General features: G+C 35.7%; 1 protein-coding gene across 4 annotated transcripts in view; it reads left to right on the top strand.

Moving 5' to 3' along the window:
- The window catches only part of LOC106872364 (5'-AMP-activated protein kinase subunit beta-2), a 39,397-nt gene extending 27,379 nt beyond the window's left edge, over window positions 1-12,018 (top strand). For 2 of the 4 annotated variants that reach the window (XM_014919334.2, XM_014919332.2), the window contains 4 exons: window positions 4,476-4,593; window positions 5,430-5,539; window positions 8,318-8,386; window positions 9,800-12,018. In XM_014919334.2, coding sequence (XP_014774820.1) covers window positions 4,476-4,593; window positions 5,430-5,539; window positions 8,318-8,386; window positions 9,800-9,877 — 375 coding nt within the window. In that variant the 3' untranslated portion in view covers window positions 9,878-12,018. Of the gene's footprint in view, window positions 1-4,475; window positions 4,594-5,405; window positions 5,540-8,317; window positions 8,387-9,799 lie in introns of all 4 variants that reach the window. The other 2 variants (XM_014919333.2, XM_014919331.2) reach the window with 1 other exon arrangement.
- Window positions 12,019-13,577: the final 1,559 nt, after the last annotated feature.

The following is a 13,577-nucleotide window of genomic DNA, read 5'->3' as shown; positions in this document are numbered from 1 at the left end:
GATTTGGTTGTGAAATTCATGATGTTGGGTGGCCAGGTTTAAGCAGTGATTGTTTTCTTTATTTTGTTTTAATTTCATTTCAGGATTATTTCTTCCAATTTGAAATATTGTTGGAGATAACTGAGATTGTAGCATTCTAGTTTAGATGCTTTATGGTATCCAGTTTAGTGCCCCATACTGTGTTAAAATTCCAGCTGATTAAATTTTATCTTCTCTTCAAGATCTAGCAATATACTGGGGTTATTCAATCAACCAAATAACTTTATTCAACCAAAATTGACTTTGTATTCTTTTATTCTTTTACTTGTTTCAGTCATTTGACTGTGGCCATGCTGGAGCACTGCCTTTAGTCGAAGAAATTGATTCCAGAAAAATCTTTTTAACCCTAGTACTTAAAAAGAAATACTAGGTCTCTTTTGCCGAACCATTAAGTTTCGGAGATGTAAAGATGCCATCGTCAGTTGTCAAGTGATTGTGGACACACACATGATGGGTTTCTTTCAGTTTCCATTTTACCAAATCCACTCCCAAGGCTTTGGTTGGCTTGAAGTTATAGAAGACTCTTGCCCAAGGTGCCACACAGTGGGTCTGAACTTGGAACCATGTGGCTGGGAAGCAAGCTTCTTACCACACAGCCACTTTTTTTTTTTATTATTATTCAGGAGTAAGCAGAAATGGTTGAGCATTGGGCTCTGTGCTTTGCATTATTTCCTTACATACCTTATGCTCTGAGGTCAAATTCTCTACCTAGTGAAATTACAGGTACTAGAAATATATTGGAGTTGCTTCTGTGAAATTGTCCCCAACAAAATTTCACCTTATACCTTGTCAATAACTATTGTTATTGATCAGTACTATCCTGTAGGATTGAATTCTGGCAAGACTGTAGCTTAGTTTTAGTATGGCAATTCAGAAAAGGCTTGAGGAATAAAAACTAAGATCACATGCAACATATAATGAATATTCCTTTATAAATGAGAAGCCTTATTTGAAATTGAGCAAGTCAACTCACATGTCTATCATTTTGTGAACTCAATAGTCCACTTCTTTTTATGGCAATAAATATTAGTTTTATAGTGCAGTAACCCCTTATAGCTGTAATTAATTCTATCACCCTGTGAAACCTACTAACTAGTAAGTGTATCTGGTTATCAAAAAAATCATCTTGACCATAAACCAAACAGTGCTCGTCATAATATCAGAGCTGTTGTTCTCTAGACATCCTATCAGGTATGATAATGTTTGTGAATGTTGTTCTGTAGCCCTTAGTCAACTCTGTCTGATTCTACAAACCTATGGCAGGCAGGTTGTTTACCAAACAGCTGAGCATGTGTAGCTCTATAAAGGTGTTTTTTTTTTTATAGTCCATTTATATTGAATTAAAAAATTTTTAATGTTATGTTTACAGGCTTATTTTTTATTGAAATGATGTGATTTTTTTAACAAAAGTATTTTGTGAGGCTTTGATGGGAGATAATAATAGTACTCCCTGTTATGTAATATTCTGAAATGTTATGTGAAGTTTTTGTCATTATTGTCTGAAATATGTGTACGTTTTGGAAAATATATTGTTTAAAATGTTTTTTAAACAGTTATTGCTTCTGTCCACAATATGGTGTTGACACACAGAAAAAATTCTTCTGTGACAAATCCTTGTTTAAACAGTATTTAAGCCCTTGTCCTTTATAGTCTCTTCCATTCAGAATTTTATGTGGTATCTGTTGTAATGATATGAAACTAAATGTACTTAATTTCACATTGTTAAATACGCTGTTGTGGATAAAAGGTGGTCAGCTTGGAGGCTAGGGGGGACGACAGTCGAATAGACAACCAACCACTCTGCATCGCGTTATTGGAGTGCTTGTATGGCACAATATGATGGAAGTGGTAAAACAAGATAAATATATTGAATCAAAATTCGGATTACCAACATGTAAGGTAATGAAATTAATCACAATACATTGTGATCATGTCATGGATCGAAGGCCTGAAAGAAACATACCCAAATCTTTTCAACAGCCTGGGTAACTTCAAAGAACCTGCACAACTATACATAAAAGCAGGCTCGGAACCCTTCATTAACCTACCTCAGAAATGCTCAGTTCATCTGAAAAATCTCAAGATTGATCTCCAGAAGATAGAAGAAATGGGGGTCATCAAGCCTGTGAACCAACAAACAGATTGGTGTTCAAGCATGGTATATTCCGTAAAAAAGAGAAGAATCACTTTGCATCTGCATCGACTCATAAAAACTTAATCAAGCACTGAAAAGATGCTCCCACAAAATCCCAATGGTGGAAAAGTTGAACCCTCAGTTTGCTGGTTCTGGCATTGTAAGCAAACTAGATGCAAAAGCAGGATACTGGTCAGTTCATCTGGATGAAGAAAGCCAGCTGCTCACAACCTTCCATTTAGAAATTATTGTCGGACTAGATTGCCATTTGGTCTAAAGGTATCTCAAGATATCTTTCAAGCTAGAATGGACGAAATCATTGAAGAATTTAGAAATAATACATTTCTAAATCTCTGAGATTTATGCCGACCCTGCAAAAGTTTGTGACATTTAAAACATGCCTATTCCAGAAAACAAGGAAGAGCTGCAAAAATTCTTGGGAATGATGAATTGCTTTGCAACATTCATTCCAAACTTCAGCATGGAAGCACAACCATTAAGGGACCTCTTCAAGAAAAATATACCATTTGAGCTGTCTGAAGACCACATACACTGCTTTGGAAAACTTAAATTTACCATTTCACAGAAATCAAACCTCAGGTTCTTTGACCCACAGAAACCAACAGGATTCAAGGAAGACAGCTCTTTGAAAGGACTTGGAGCAGCTTGTCATACAAGATGGCAAACCTGTGGCATTTGCATCAAAAGCAACTCAGTCAAACTACCCAAATATTGATCGTGAAATGCTGGCTGTGGTATTTGGAATCGCCTGTTTCCACACATACCATTATGGACTTCCATTTGAAGTATTCACAGACCACAAACCCCTGGAGGTAATCACAGAAAAACCCCTTCTTCGAGCACCACCCTGACTACAAAGGACGCTCCAGAAAATTCAGGGATATTTCAAAATCAAGTACTGCCCAGGGTTTACCATGACATTAGCTAACACCCTCTCTTGCCTCCCAAGCCGTGGTGACAATGAAGACATTGACCTGGACTTGAGAGTAGATGGGATCGAATTGACTGCTGGAGAAGTCCACCAATCTGAGTTTGACCTTGTCAATTTTTCCATCAACAAACATTACCAACTGCGCGAGTTCACCAGCAGAGATTCTACTTTGGCTACACTGATGGAAACAATCACCTATGGGTGGCCAGACAACATCAAACAAGTCCCAGATGATATAAAGACATACAGGTCTTTTCGAGATGAATTGGCTGTAGATGGTGGAATCCTCTTCAAAGGGACACAACTGTTGATATCTCCTCTACAACATGACATTCTAGTACAGCTCCATGCCTCTTATCAAAGGATAGAAGAGACCAAACTTCATGCTCTTGAAGGCGTCTGTTGGACAAACATCAACAAAGACATCGAAGAAATGTGCAGATTCTATCAAATATGCCAAGAATATGCAACTGTCAACAACAAAGAACCACTGATACCTCATGACATTATCAGTGCACCATGGAAAAAATTAGGAACAGATCTATTTGAAATCGACAGCAAAACTTATCTGCTCATTTGTGACTACTTCTCCAAATTTCTGATTGTGATCATTTTAATGTGTACATTTTTCTGCTTGCATAAGTTAAGCGTAAATATGTTGAAGCAGAGTTTTTCTGTGGCTGGACGCTCTTCTTGTTGCCAATTCCCACTTGTTTCTAAATGAGATAATTATCTTCTAGACAACTGAATGACATACATGATGTTTATATGGAGAACTAGAAACAAAGGATACTTGATGAATAAACCTTTTGCTTACAAAAATCACACATGTCTAAAAGCCTGGATGTGTTCTGACTGCAAGCAAATGACACTACTAACAAAGATATTATTTACAATCAGTGAATAAATACATATAAACAAGGAAATATGCACTTTCTCTCATATACAAAAACACTTATCTGGCCAGTTTCTTTCAGTTTCTGTGTACCAAATCAGGAGGCTTTAATTGACCTGGGGCTATGATAGAAGACACATCCTTGATATGCCATGTGGTTGTGAAGCAAACTTCTGAACCCCATTCACAGGATAGATAGAACCATATTCACAGCATAGATTTTAAAGGAAATTTTACTGAAGTTGAAAGCTTTTTTGTTGAATCTACCAATATGATTTAGTTTTGTAAGTTTAAAAATCATAGTCTTCAATCAGCACATAATTTTATCTTTATATGATCAGATGGGTAAGTTTTAAAGGGTAAACTATTGTGCATATTTTGTAACTTTTTATTACCTAAAAAGGATTTTTTGGCCATCGTTAACTGATCAAATTTTTTCTTTTTTTTACTTTCAGCCGACAGTTCCAAACTCAATGGGGACATTGAATAATGTGGTAGTTGTTAACAAAAGTGATTTTGAAGTATTTGAAGCCCTGGCAATTGACAGTGAAAATTCTGGTAATAAAAGAAAAAGTAAGTACCTTCTATGTTTTTGTTATAGCAGTTGACTGCTGGTTTAGTTCAGTTAGTAGTCATTAGAAATTTCCTAATTATTAGGTTGTTCGATTATCTTGTTTTTTACCTGGAATACAAACTGTCCAATAGAGGACTTAGCTTCTCAATAAGAATGTATGCTGGACATCTTGCTCTAGAGTCCTTGCTTCAATAATTGGACTCAACATGTGTTAAGAAAGAGAAATAATACATCCAGAGCTTGGGCAGGTTGCTTTCCTTCTTTTACATTATGGAATAACAATTGTATATATTTTCCTTTGTTATAGTTTGTTTCGACCTGCAATGTAGCCTCTCTCCATTTCTCTGATCTTGATTTTCTGTCATCTTATTTTTAAGGCTTAGTGTTCTAGGCAATGGTAATTTTTTTTAATTTTCACCTTTATTAATGAAATCTATTTTAATTGTCAGTGACATTAAAAACTGCTAACATTTTATACAGCAGCCTACAGTGAAAGCTGTTGCTAAACATTCGAGGTCTAAGCCAACTTTTACTTGCTATGGTTTGGCCTCATTTTGTAAATTTTAGTTGGATAATATAATTTATTTTAATGTACTTTTCTAGACTTATCTATTTAGGGTTTATATAAGAGAAAAGCACATCTAAAATTAGTTGAAATGAAGCATGGGGGAAAGACAAACCTTGAATTCAAGGATGAAACATTAAACTGATGGTGTTTTTAGAACTTAAATGGAATGATGATGCTTTTCATATTTTACTGATAAAATTTGTTACTTTAGAATTTACCTAAATTTTTTGCTGTCTAAATCAGATGATGTTGCTGGTTCCCCATCAGGTGATTATGGTCAAGAAATACCTCCACGGCGGTCAGATAAAATAGCTGGTCCACCTTTCATTCCTCCTCATTTACTGCAAGTAATTCTGAATAAAGATACTCCTGCCCATGTAAGTAACACTGTTTATTTCTTTGAGTTGTTTCAAAAGACTGAAAGTGATGAACTCTCATTAGAATTGCTTTTATCAATTATTGATTTAGGGATATTAACCAATAAAGACAGCAAGGAGCATGAAGCATTTGGATTTGAGGTTGTTGATTTCAGATAAGTTTTCAGTTGTAGGCTCCTTGACCGTAGCATAGAAAAGGCGAAGAGAAAGAGCAACTGAGGATCTAGCATGGAAAATGTTTAACAAAAGTTTTCTTTATCAAGTTGATGATTCAAAAATAAGGTATATTTAGGGTTTGTAGAGGTGGTCATTAATGGAGTAATATTATGGAGTTACATGGTTATTGCTGGAGTAGTATTATCTGTATCAAGGCAGAGCTACTCTTTGAGATATTAATGTTTGAATTTGTATGACATTAAATGCTGTCAGGTTAAAAGCTTCTATTAAATGCTATAGTTGTCTTGGAGAAAACTGTTTTTGCTGATTGAAGAAAAGGATAATTTGGTGAAAGACATTTGATATGCAAAGTATAATCATTAGAATTGATGGAAACTAGTGTTGGTTTCCATTGACAAGTAAATATAATAGAAACAAAATGAGGTATGATAGTTGACTATATCATAACAGATTTGTTTTGTTTAACAAAGCAATAAATTTAATAAATAATTTTACAGTTTCTACTACAGCAATATACAAAAATCTACCCATAGTACAATTTACTATATATATGTATGTATGTATGTTTGTCACTCTGTGTCTTTACATTGACACTACCCAGCTGGTAGTTTTAATATGTCTCTTACAAACGAAAAAGGTCTGGCAGTTCATCAGTTCATATGATGTTGTGGAATAAAGTACTTTACATGAAAATGATTAAGGGCCATGATCAGAAAAGTCATCTGACTGTAGAATATCACTTCTATAATTTTTGTGTATCCCAGTTTTGTGTCAGCTTGGAAAAAAAAAATGTAAAATTGAACATGAGTGAGACCACTAAAAAGGACTTGGCATTTGCTACTCTAGAGGTTTACAGAAATGGTTGCAATATATACATTTTCCCTGGTCAATTGGTTCTGAAGAAGAGATTCTGAAATTTGTATACCATGCTTAGCTTATATTTTATCAGGTTAATTTTTGCCATGAGGTACATTATTAGAAAGACGCTGCATGTCCTGCTATTTTGAAGTACATTGCAACCAAAAACTTCAGATTTGAAATGTTTTTGGTGTGTAGTCTTTATTTTGAATGCCAGGTTGCCATCACCTGATGTGTAATTTTCTTTATATGGTGTATTTGGGAAAAAATCAAACTAGTAGTCTCTGTTCAACTTATTACAAACAACCTGATTTGAATTCAATGAAGGCCTTGTAACTATGGCCACATTGTAGGACTGATGGTAGGATATGAACTGGCTTGTCATGCAGTTTAATAAATATTATTATATTCACTTGGGATCCTTCATATTCTGAAATTTCTATCAATAGACAAGCCAAGTTGCCTATGGAACTAACAATCACCTTAAGCATGCAGAATCACATGCAAACAAATAGAAGGTATGCATCGTCATCATTCTCATTTGGCGTCCAATGTCCATGCTGGCATGAGTTGGACAGTTTGACTGGGCTGGCACATTGGAAAGCTGCACCAAACTCCAGTCTGATTTGGCATGGTTTTCTATGGCTGGATGCCATTGTATATACCATGACTGCGATTTTGTTCAGCTTCAGGGGTCTTCTTCTCAAGCACGACGTAATGCCAAAGATCTTGATCATTACCTCTGTGAGGCCCAACACTCGAAAGGAACTCAGCCACTTTGCCTCTGTGAAGCCAAATTCTCGAAAGGAACTCAACCACCTTGCCTCTGTGAGGTCCAACCCTCAAAAGGAACTCGGCCACTTTGCCTCTGTGAGGCTGAATGCTTGAGAGGAACTCAGCCACTTCGCCTCTGTGAGGCCCAATGCTCGAGAGGAACTCAGCCACTTTGCCTCTGTGAGGCCAAATGCTCGAGAGGAACTCAGCCACTTTGACTCTGTGAAGCCCAACATTCAAAAGATATTCTTTATGTGCCACCAGCATGGGTGAACTTGGCTTGATGGGTCTTCTCATGCACAGCACATCGCCAAAGTTCTTGGTCATCAATCATTGCCTCTGTGAGGTTCAAAATTTGAAGATCATGCTTCACCACCTCATCCCATGTCTTCCTGAGTCTACCTCTACCACAGGTTCCCTCCACAGTTAGAGATTGGCACTTCTTTACACAGCTGTCCTCATCCATATGCATCACATGACCATACCAGTGCAGTCATCTCTTTTGCACACCACATCTGATTCCTCTTATGCTTAGCTTTTCTCTCAAGACGCTCACACTTTGTCAAACATTCACACTGACATTGCACATCCCGTGAATCATACTGGCGTCATTTCTTTCAAGCCTATGCATGTCTTCGACTGTCATAACCCATGTTTCACTGCCATGCAGCATAGCTGTTCGCACACAGGCATCAAACAATCTGCCTTTCAATCTGAGAGAGAGAAGCCCTTTGTTGCTAGCAGGGGTTATTTACAATCAATGATGTATTTACAATATATAGTATCCATTATATACAATATGTTTAGTAATAGTTTCATACCTTTTTATAATGCAAATATCTTTATGGGACTGCTGACCATTTATTCGATGTTCCAAAACCCTGTTATCTTGAGTGCTGTCAGCAACAAATAAATTAATATCAGTTAGTTTATTTGACATTATTGTATTTTCCTTTCTTTTCTTTACAGTGTGAACCAATACTTTTACCTGAGCCCAACCATGTTATGCTAAATCATTTGTACGCCTTATCAATTAAGGTAAAATTTTAAAAGCATTTTCATCCTTTTGTTTTAATTAATTTGCAACATTAACTTTTTAAGTAACAGTTCAGAACCTCAGCATAATTATGCTACTTGTTTTTGAAACTTCCATGTCTGTGTGAGGCTGTGACACTGCTAAAGATTTTATCTACTTAGAATGAATTCAGGTTTATGAGTAGAATAAAAAAACAACTTTATTTTGTTTGCAAGAGAAGTGGCCAAAGGTAAGAAGTGAACCCATCATGTTTATTGTAGTACCTATTTGGGATGTGTAAAAAGATTGATACATGACCAATGTAAGTGTATTTCTTTTGCAATACGTATAGTATGGTGAGAACCAAAATGTCATAGAAATAATTCCTATTTTCATATGACTCTGAAAATTTTTAAGCAGAAGAACTCTGCCATATTTGCACCTATTTGAAAAGTATAAGGAATTTAAATTAACAAATAACTTGTCAGAGTTGTTAGTTGTAAAGCAATTCTAATTCCTGGAAGTTGAGCACTTGTAAACTTTTCCTGTGTAGCACATGTTAAGTAACCAATTTCAATTTAAGAAGCCCTTGAAATCAGGAAGAAAAGGGGTTTTTTAGTTCTGGTAAAAACTTTCAAGTTGAAAATCTTGCTGATCAGATCAATTTAATTATAATCATCATCGTTTAACGTCCATTTTAACAACCGCTAGCATGGGTTGGACAGTTCAACTGGGGTCTGGGCAATCAGGAGGCTGCACCAAGCTCCAGTCTGAACTGGCAGTGTTTCTACAGCTGGATGCCCTTCCTAGCGCCAACCACTCCATGAGTGTAGTGGGTGCTTTTTACATGTCACCAGCACAGGGGCCAGAGGAGGCTGGCAATGGCCACAATTGGTTGGTGCTTTTTATGTGCCACCGGCATGGAAGCCAGTGAAGGTGGGGCTGGCATCGGCCACGTTCAGATGGTGCTTTTTACATGCCACTGGCATGGGTATCACAACTACAATTTCCATTTGATTTTAATTTTGATGTTGATGTACTTGACTCAATAGGTCTCAAGCACAGCAGGTTGCCCTAGGATCTAAGGTACTTTTGAATGGGCTGGGGCTGGTTATGCAAAACTGGTGTGGGATACAGCTATGAACTCACTTTATTTGCCAGGTTTTCGCATTCGCACCATATCTCCAGAGGTCTCGGTCCTTCGTCATTGCCTCTGTGAGGCCCAATGTTTGAAGGTCATGCTTGACCACCTCATCCCATGTCTTCCTGGGTCTACCTCTACCCTGGATTCCTTCAACTGTTTGGGAGTGGCACTTCACACATCTCTTCTCATCCATTTGTACATTCAAATAATTGTTATCTAGGCACATTTATATAAATTTTATTTTATATTGAATATATTAACTTCTCATCTGGTTTTCTGTTTCTATTTTCAGGATGGTGTAATGGTTCTTAGCACTACCCACCGGTTTCGTAAGAAGTATGTGACTACATTGCTGTACAAGCCAATCTAAGAACGCGTGTGCATATGTACATAGACTTGCTTTGTGTGTGTGTGCGCATGTATATATGGAAACAAAAAATATATATATATATATATATATATATATATATATAAAAAGAAAACATTTAGGTATAAGTGTATACTTAATATTTAAACTGATTTCACTGTGACTGACAAAATCACCAAAGAAACTCGAACTTTGTTTTGCCTAATGCAATCATTAAGTATACATTTGTATAGTTGTCTGTTTTTTGACAGTTATCCTATACAATAACGGTAATTTGTCAATTGAAAAATTTAATTAAAAGTTTACCTTTTTCTAATGTATAAAAAAATACTTTTAAGTCTATCAGTAGAAAACAAAAGCATCAGATTTTGGTTTACTCAAGTGATATTTTCCCATTCTGGCTTATGAAATGGTCTTAGTTTATCAGTTCTTTAGGCCATTACTCCTAGCTAATAACAGATATTTTAGTATATACATTGCTGGTACTCATTGTTAACATTTATATAATCATTTTTTATGAGTATAATTTTACATAGGATTTTATTTATTTTTGAAAATTCAGTGAAGTTCAAAATTATTTGTAGTGTAAAAGATGAGCAAAAAAACTATGGCTAGGAATGAAATAATGAAAAACCAAAAAAAAAAAAAAGTGGGTATTTAATTGGTCCCAATTCATGGGATATACATATATATATATATATATATATATACACACACACACACACACACAAGTTTCAAAAGTAGTTTAGCAGTTAAGTGACCAGCTCTTGTGAATTATGGAAAATAGTTTATCAGTGAAAACAAATTCAGATTAATGAGACAACAATGGTATATATATGACATGACTATTTTCTCAACTAATCTCAACCACAGTCTTACTTTGTTTTTTTTTAATCCTCTAGACTTGCCTCTTAGACAATTTTACCATTGCATAAACTCTTACTCAGGCATATTTGTGTTAAAATCTACTGACCCTCCTCCCTCTCCAAATAGTGAAATTGAAGTATCTTCTTATCTGCTTGTCTTTTCAAATCTTTTGACTGGAGATCTAATGTAAATATCTTTTCCCATTCTTCTATAATAATTTTAACTAAAGTTACTCCACCTCTCTTTACTAAACATTCATTATGTAAAATTCATTTATATATTTCACAAACTGGATATTTGCATTTAAACGCAATGCAAGATTTTGATATGTTGTGAATTACTTTCATCAAACATTAACATGATGTAGATATGCATGGCTATGTGGTTAAGAAGTTTGCTTTGCAAACCACATAGCTTTGGGTTCAATCCGACTATGCAACACCTTGGGCAAGTGTCATCTACCATAGCTCAGGTTGACCAAATATGTGTATGTGTATATGAATATTTGTGTATGTATGTATGTTGGGCATGTGTGTGTTTGTGTGTCTCTCTCCCATCAGTTTGTATAGATATATGTGTGTGTGTGTGTGTGTGTATGTATGTATGTATGTATGTATGTGTATTTATATATATATATATATATATATATATATATATATATATACATACATAGGCGAGAAATCTGTAAAACCAGTGCTTTATGAACAATGTCCCTTGAGATATTTGTTCTGCATCAAGTTAGACACTCTCTTGTCACTCATTATCAGAAATGCAATGAACAGTGATTGGCCCATTAGAAACTTGTTAATCAATGAGACTATTGTTCACAAATTACTACATAAAATAAATTCAAACAAATAACAATATCATACTGCTTGCTCTCTTTCCCCTTCTCCTTATTCCCCTGCCCCCACCTACTTTTTCATTCAAATAAAATAGTGAATTTGTTTTTTCATTCTCTGACTAGAGAGATGCTCATGATTTTAAATATTGTTTTTAATTTTCTTTTTTCTTTTCTGATATGATAAACCCATTGAAATACTTTAGTCTTATCATAAAGTGCCTTTTCATCCCTGGACCCCCCCCCCACCTTCCCCAAAACTTAAAAAAATGGATGAAACTTTTTCATTGGACTCTTGGGCCTAATGATAGCATTAGTATGAGTGTTTCAATGAAATGTTTTAATTAAAAACACCGTTAACTTTTATCTGCTCTCTCCCTTTTCTCCTTCCCAGTTTGTTGTAATTAAAACCTCATTGTTTTCTCCATTCAAATAATTTGTTGTTGTAATTATTTTAAGTTTTTGATTCATAATTCAACTGATTTTAAATTTACATTTTGAGTAAAATTTTATCCCTACCCACTCCTTAGACCTAGCAGTCACATAGTAGAAACCATAGTTGCTTTAATAAATTTGTTTTTAAGTTTTTTCAAAGGTAGCTTGAACAGGTTTTAATAGCTTCTTGAAGCTGGATATATAATTTAGTTTCAAACATTTCACTTCACTTGTTTTATTTAATATGATATTGTTCGGTGAAATTTTGGCGAGCAACTTAAATTATAATATACTCTTGTATGAATTTGCAGCCATGCATCCTCATCCTTATCATTTTAATGTACACTTTTCCAAACTTGCATGGGTCAGATGGAATCTATGGCCAGATGTCCTTCTTGTCATCAGCCCTCTCTTATTCCCAAACTAAGTAATATTTCCCCATAATTGGACATGTTTCCATAGAAGATTAGAAACAAATGGCACCATTTATATGATAATGGAATTCACAAATATCATGTTATCTCAATACAGAGGCGCGCACGCACACACGCACACACACACGCGCACACACACACACACACATATATATATACCAGGACCACCTGAGAAGGTCCCGTGCCGGTGGCATGTAAAAAACACCATCCGAACATGGCTGATGCCAGTACCCCCTTACTGGCTCCCATGCAGGTGGTACGTAAAAAGCACTATCCAAACGTGATCAATGCCAGGCCCACCTAACTGGCTCCTGTGTCGGTAGCATGTAAAAAGCACCCACTACAATCTGAGTGGTTGATGTTAGGAAGGGCATCCAGCTGTAAAAACATTGCCAGATCAGATTGGAGCCTGGTGTAGCTGCTGGCTTGCCAGACCTCAGTCAAACTGTCCAACCCATGCCAGCATGGAAAACGGATGTTAAACGATGATGATGATCCGTTAAGGTAAGATCAACAAAAAAAAAAAATACTCTATCCAGTGAGAGATAAACCTCATGAGCCTGAGGATTGCTTGGAAACAAGGCTTGTTATAAAAACCTGCTTAGCCACATGCCTTCACAGCAAGAAACTATTAGTAGCTCTTATCTTTATACAGTGTAGATTAAATGATATATAATAATGGGCTTCTTTCAGTTTCCCTCTATTAAATCCACTCACAAGACTGGTTGGCTTGGGACTATATTAGAAGACACTTGCCTAAGGTGCCATGCAGTGGAACTGAACCTGACCACATGTGTATGACGTTAACTTCTTCACCATATTGGCCATGACCACATCACGTCCATAAGAAGTTATATCAGAATTTCTAAAGGCTTCGTGTTAAAGAAATAGTAGCCAGCCTCTGTTCCAATCTTCTGCTGGTACCAAACTTCTCTTCAACTTGTTCGAGATGTCTGTAAAACAGGAAAAGATAATATACAGGAGTAAAATAATCAACTATACCTTCTCTCTTAAAAACAATTGATCTTCCATTTAAAGAAATCAATATACTGAAATTTTAATTTGTTTCTTGCTGCTACCTATTTAATAACTCTGCCAGAGTTCTTTGTTTTTGTTCAATGGTCCT

The sequence above is a fragment of the Octopus bimaculoides genome, chromosome 3 (assembly GCF_001194135.2).
Source record: "Octopus bimaculoides isolate UCB-OBI-ISO-001 chromosome 3, ASM119413v2, whole genome shotgun sequence".
Lineage (NCBI taxonomy): Eukaryota > Metazoa > Mollusca > Cephalopoda > Octopoda > Octopodidae > Octopus > Octopus bimaculoides.
Note: the sequence above shows the minus strand (reverse complement) of the source record. Positions and strands in the feature narration are given on the sequence as shown.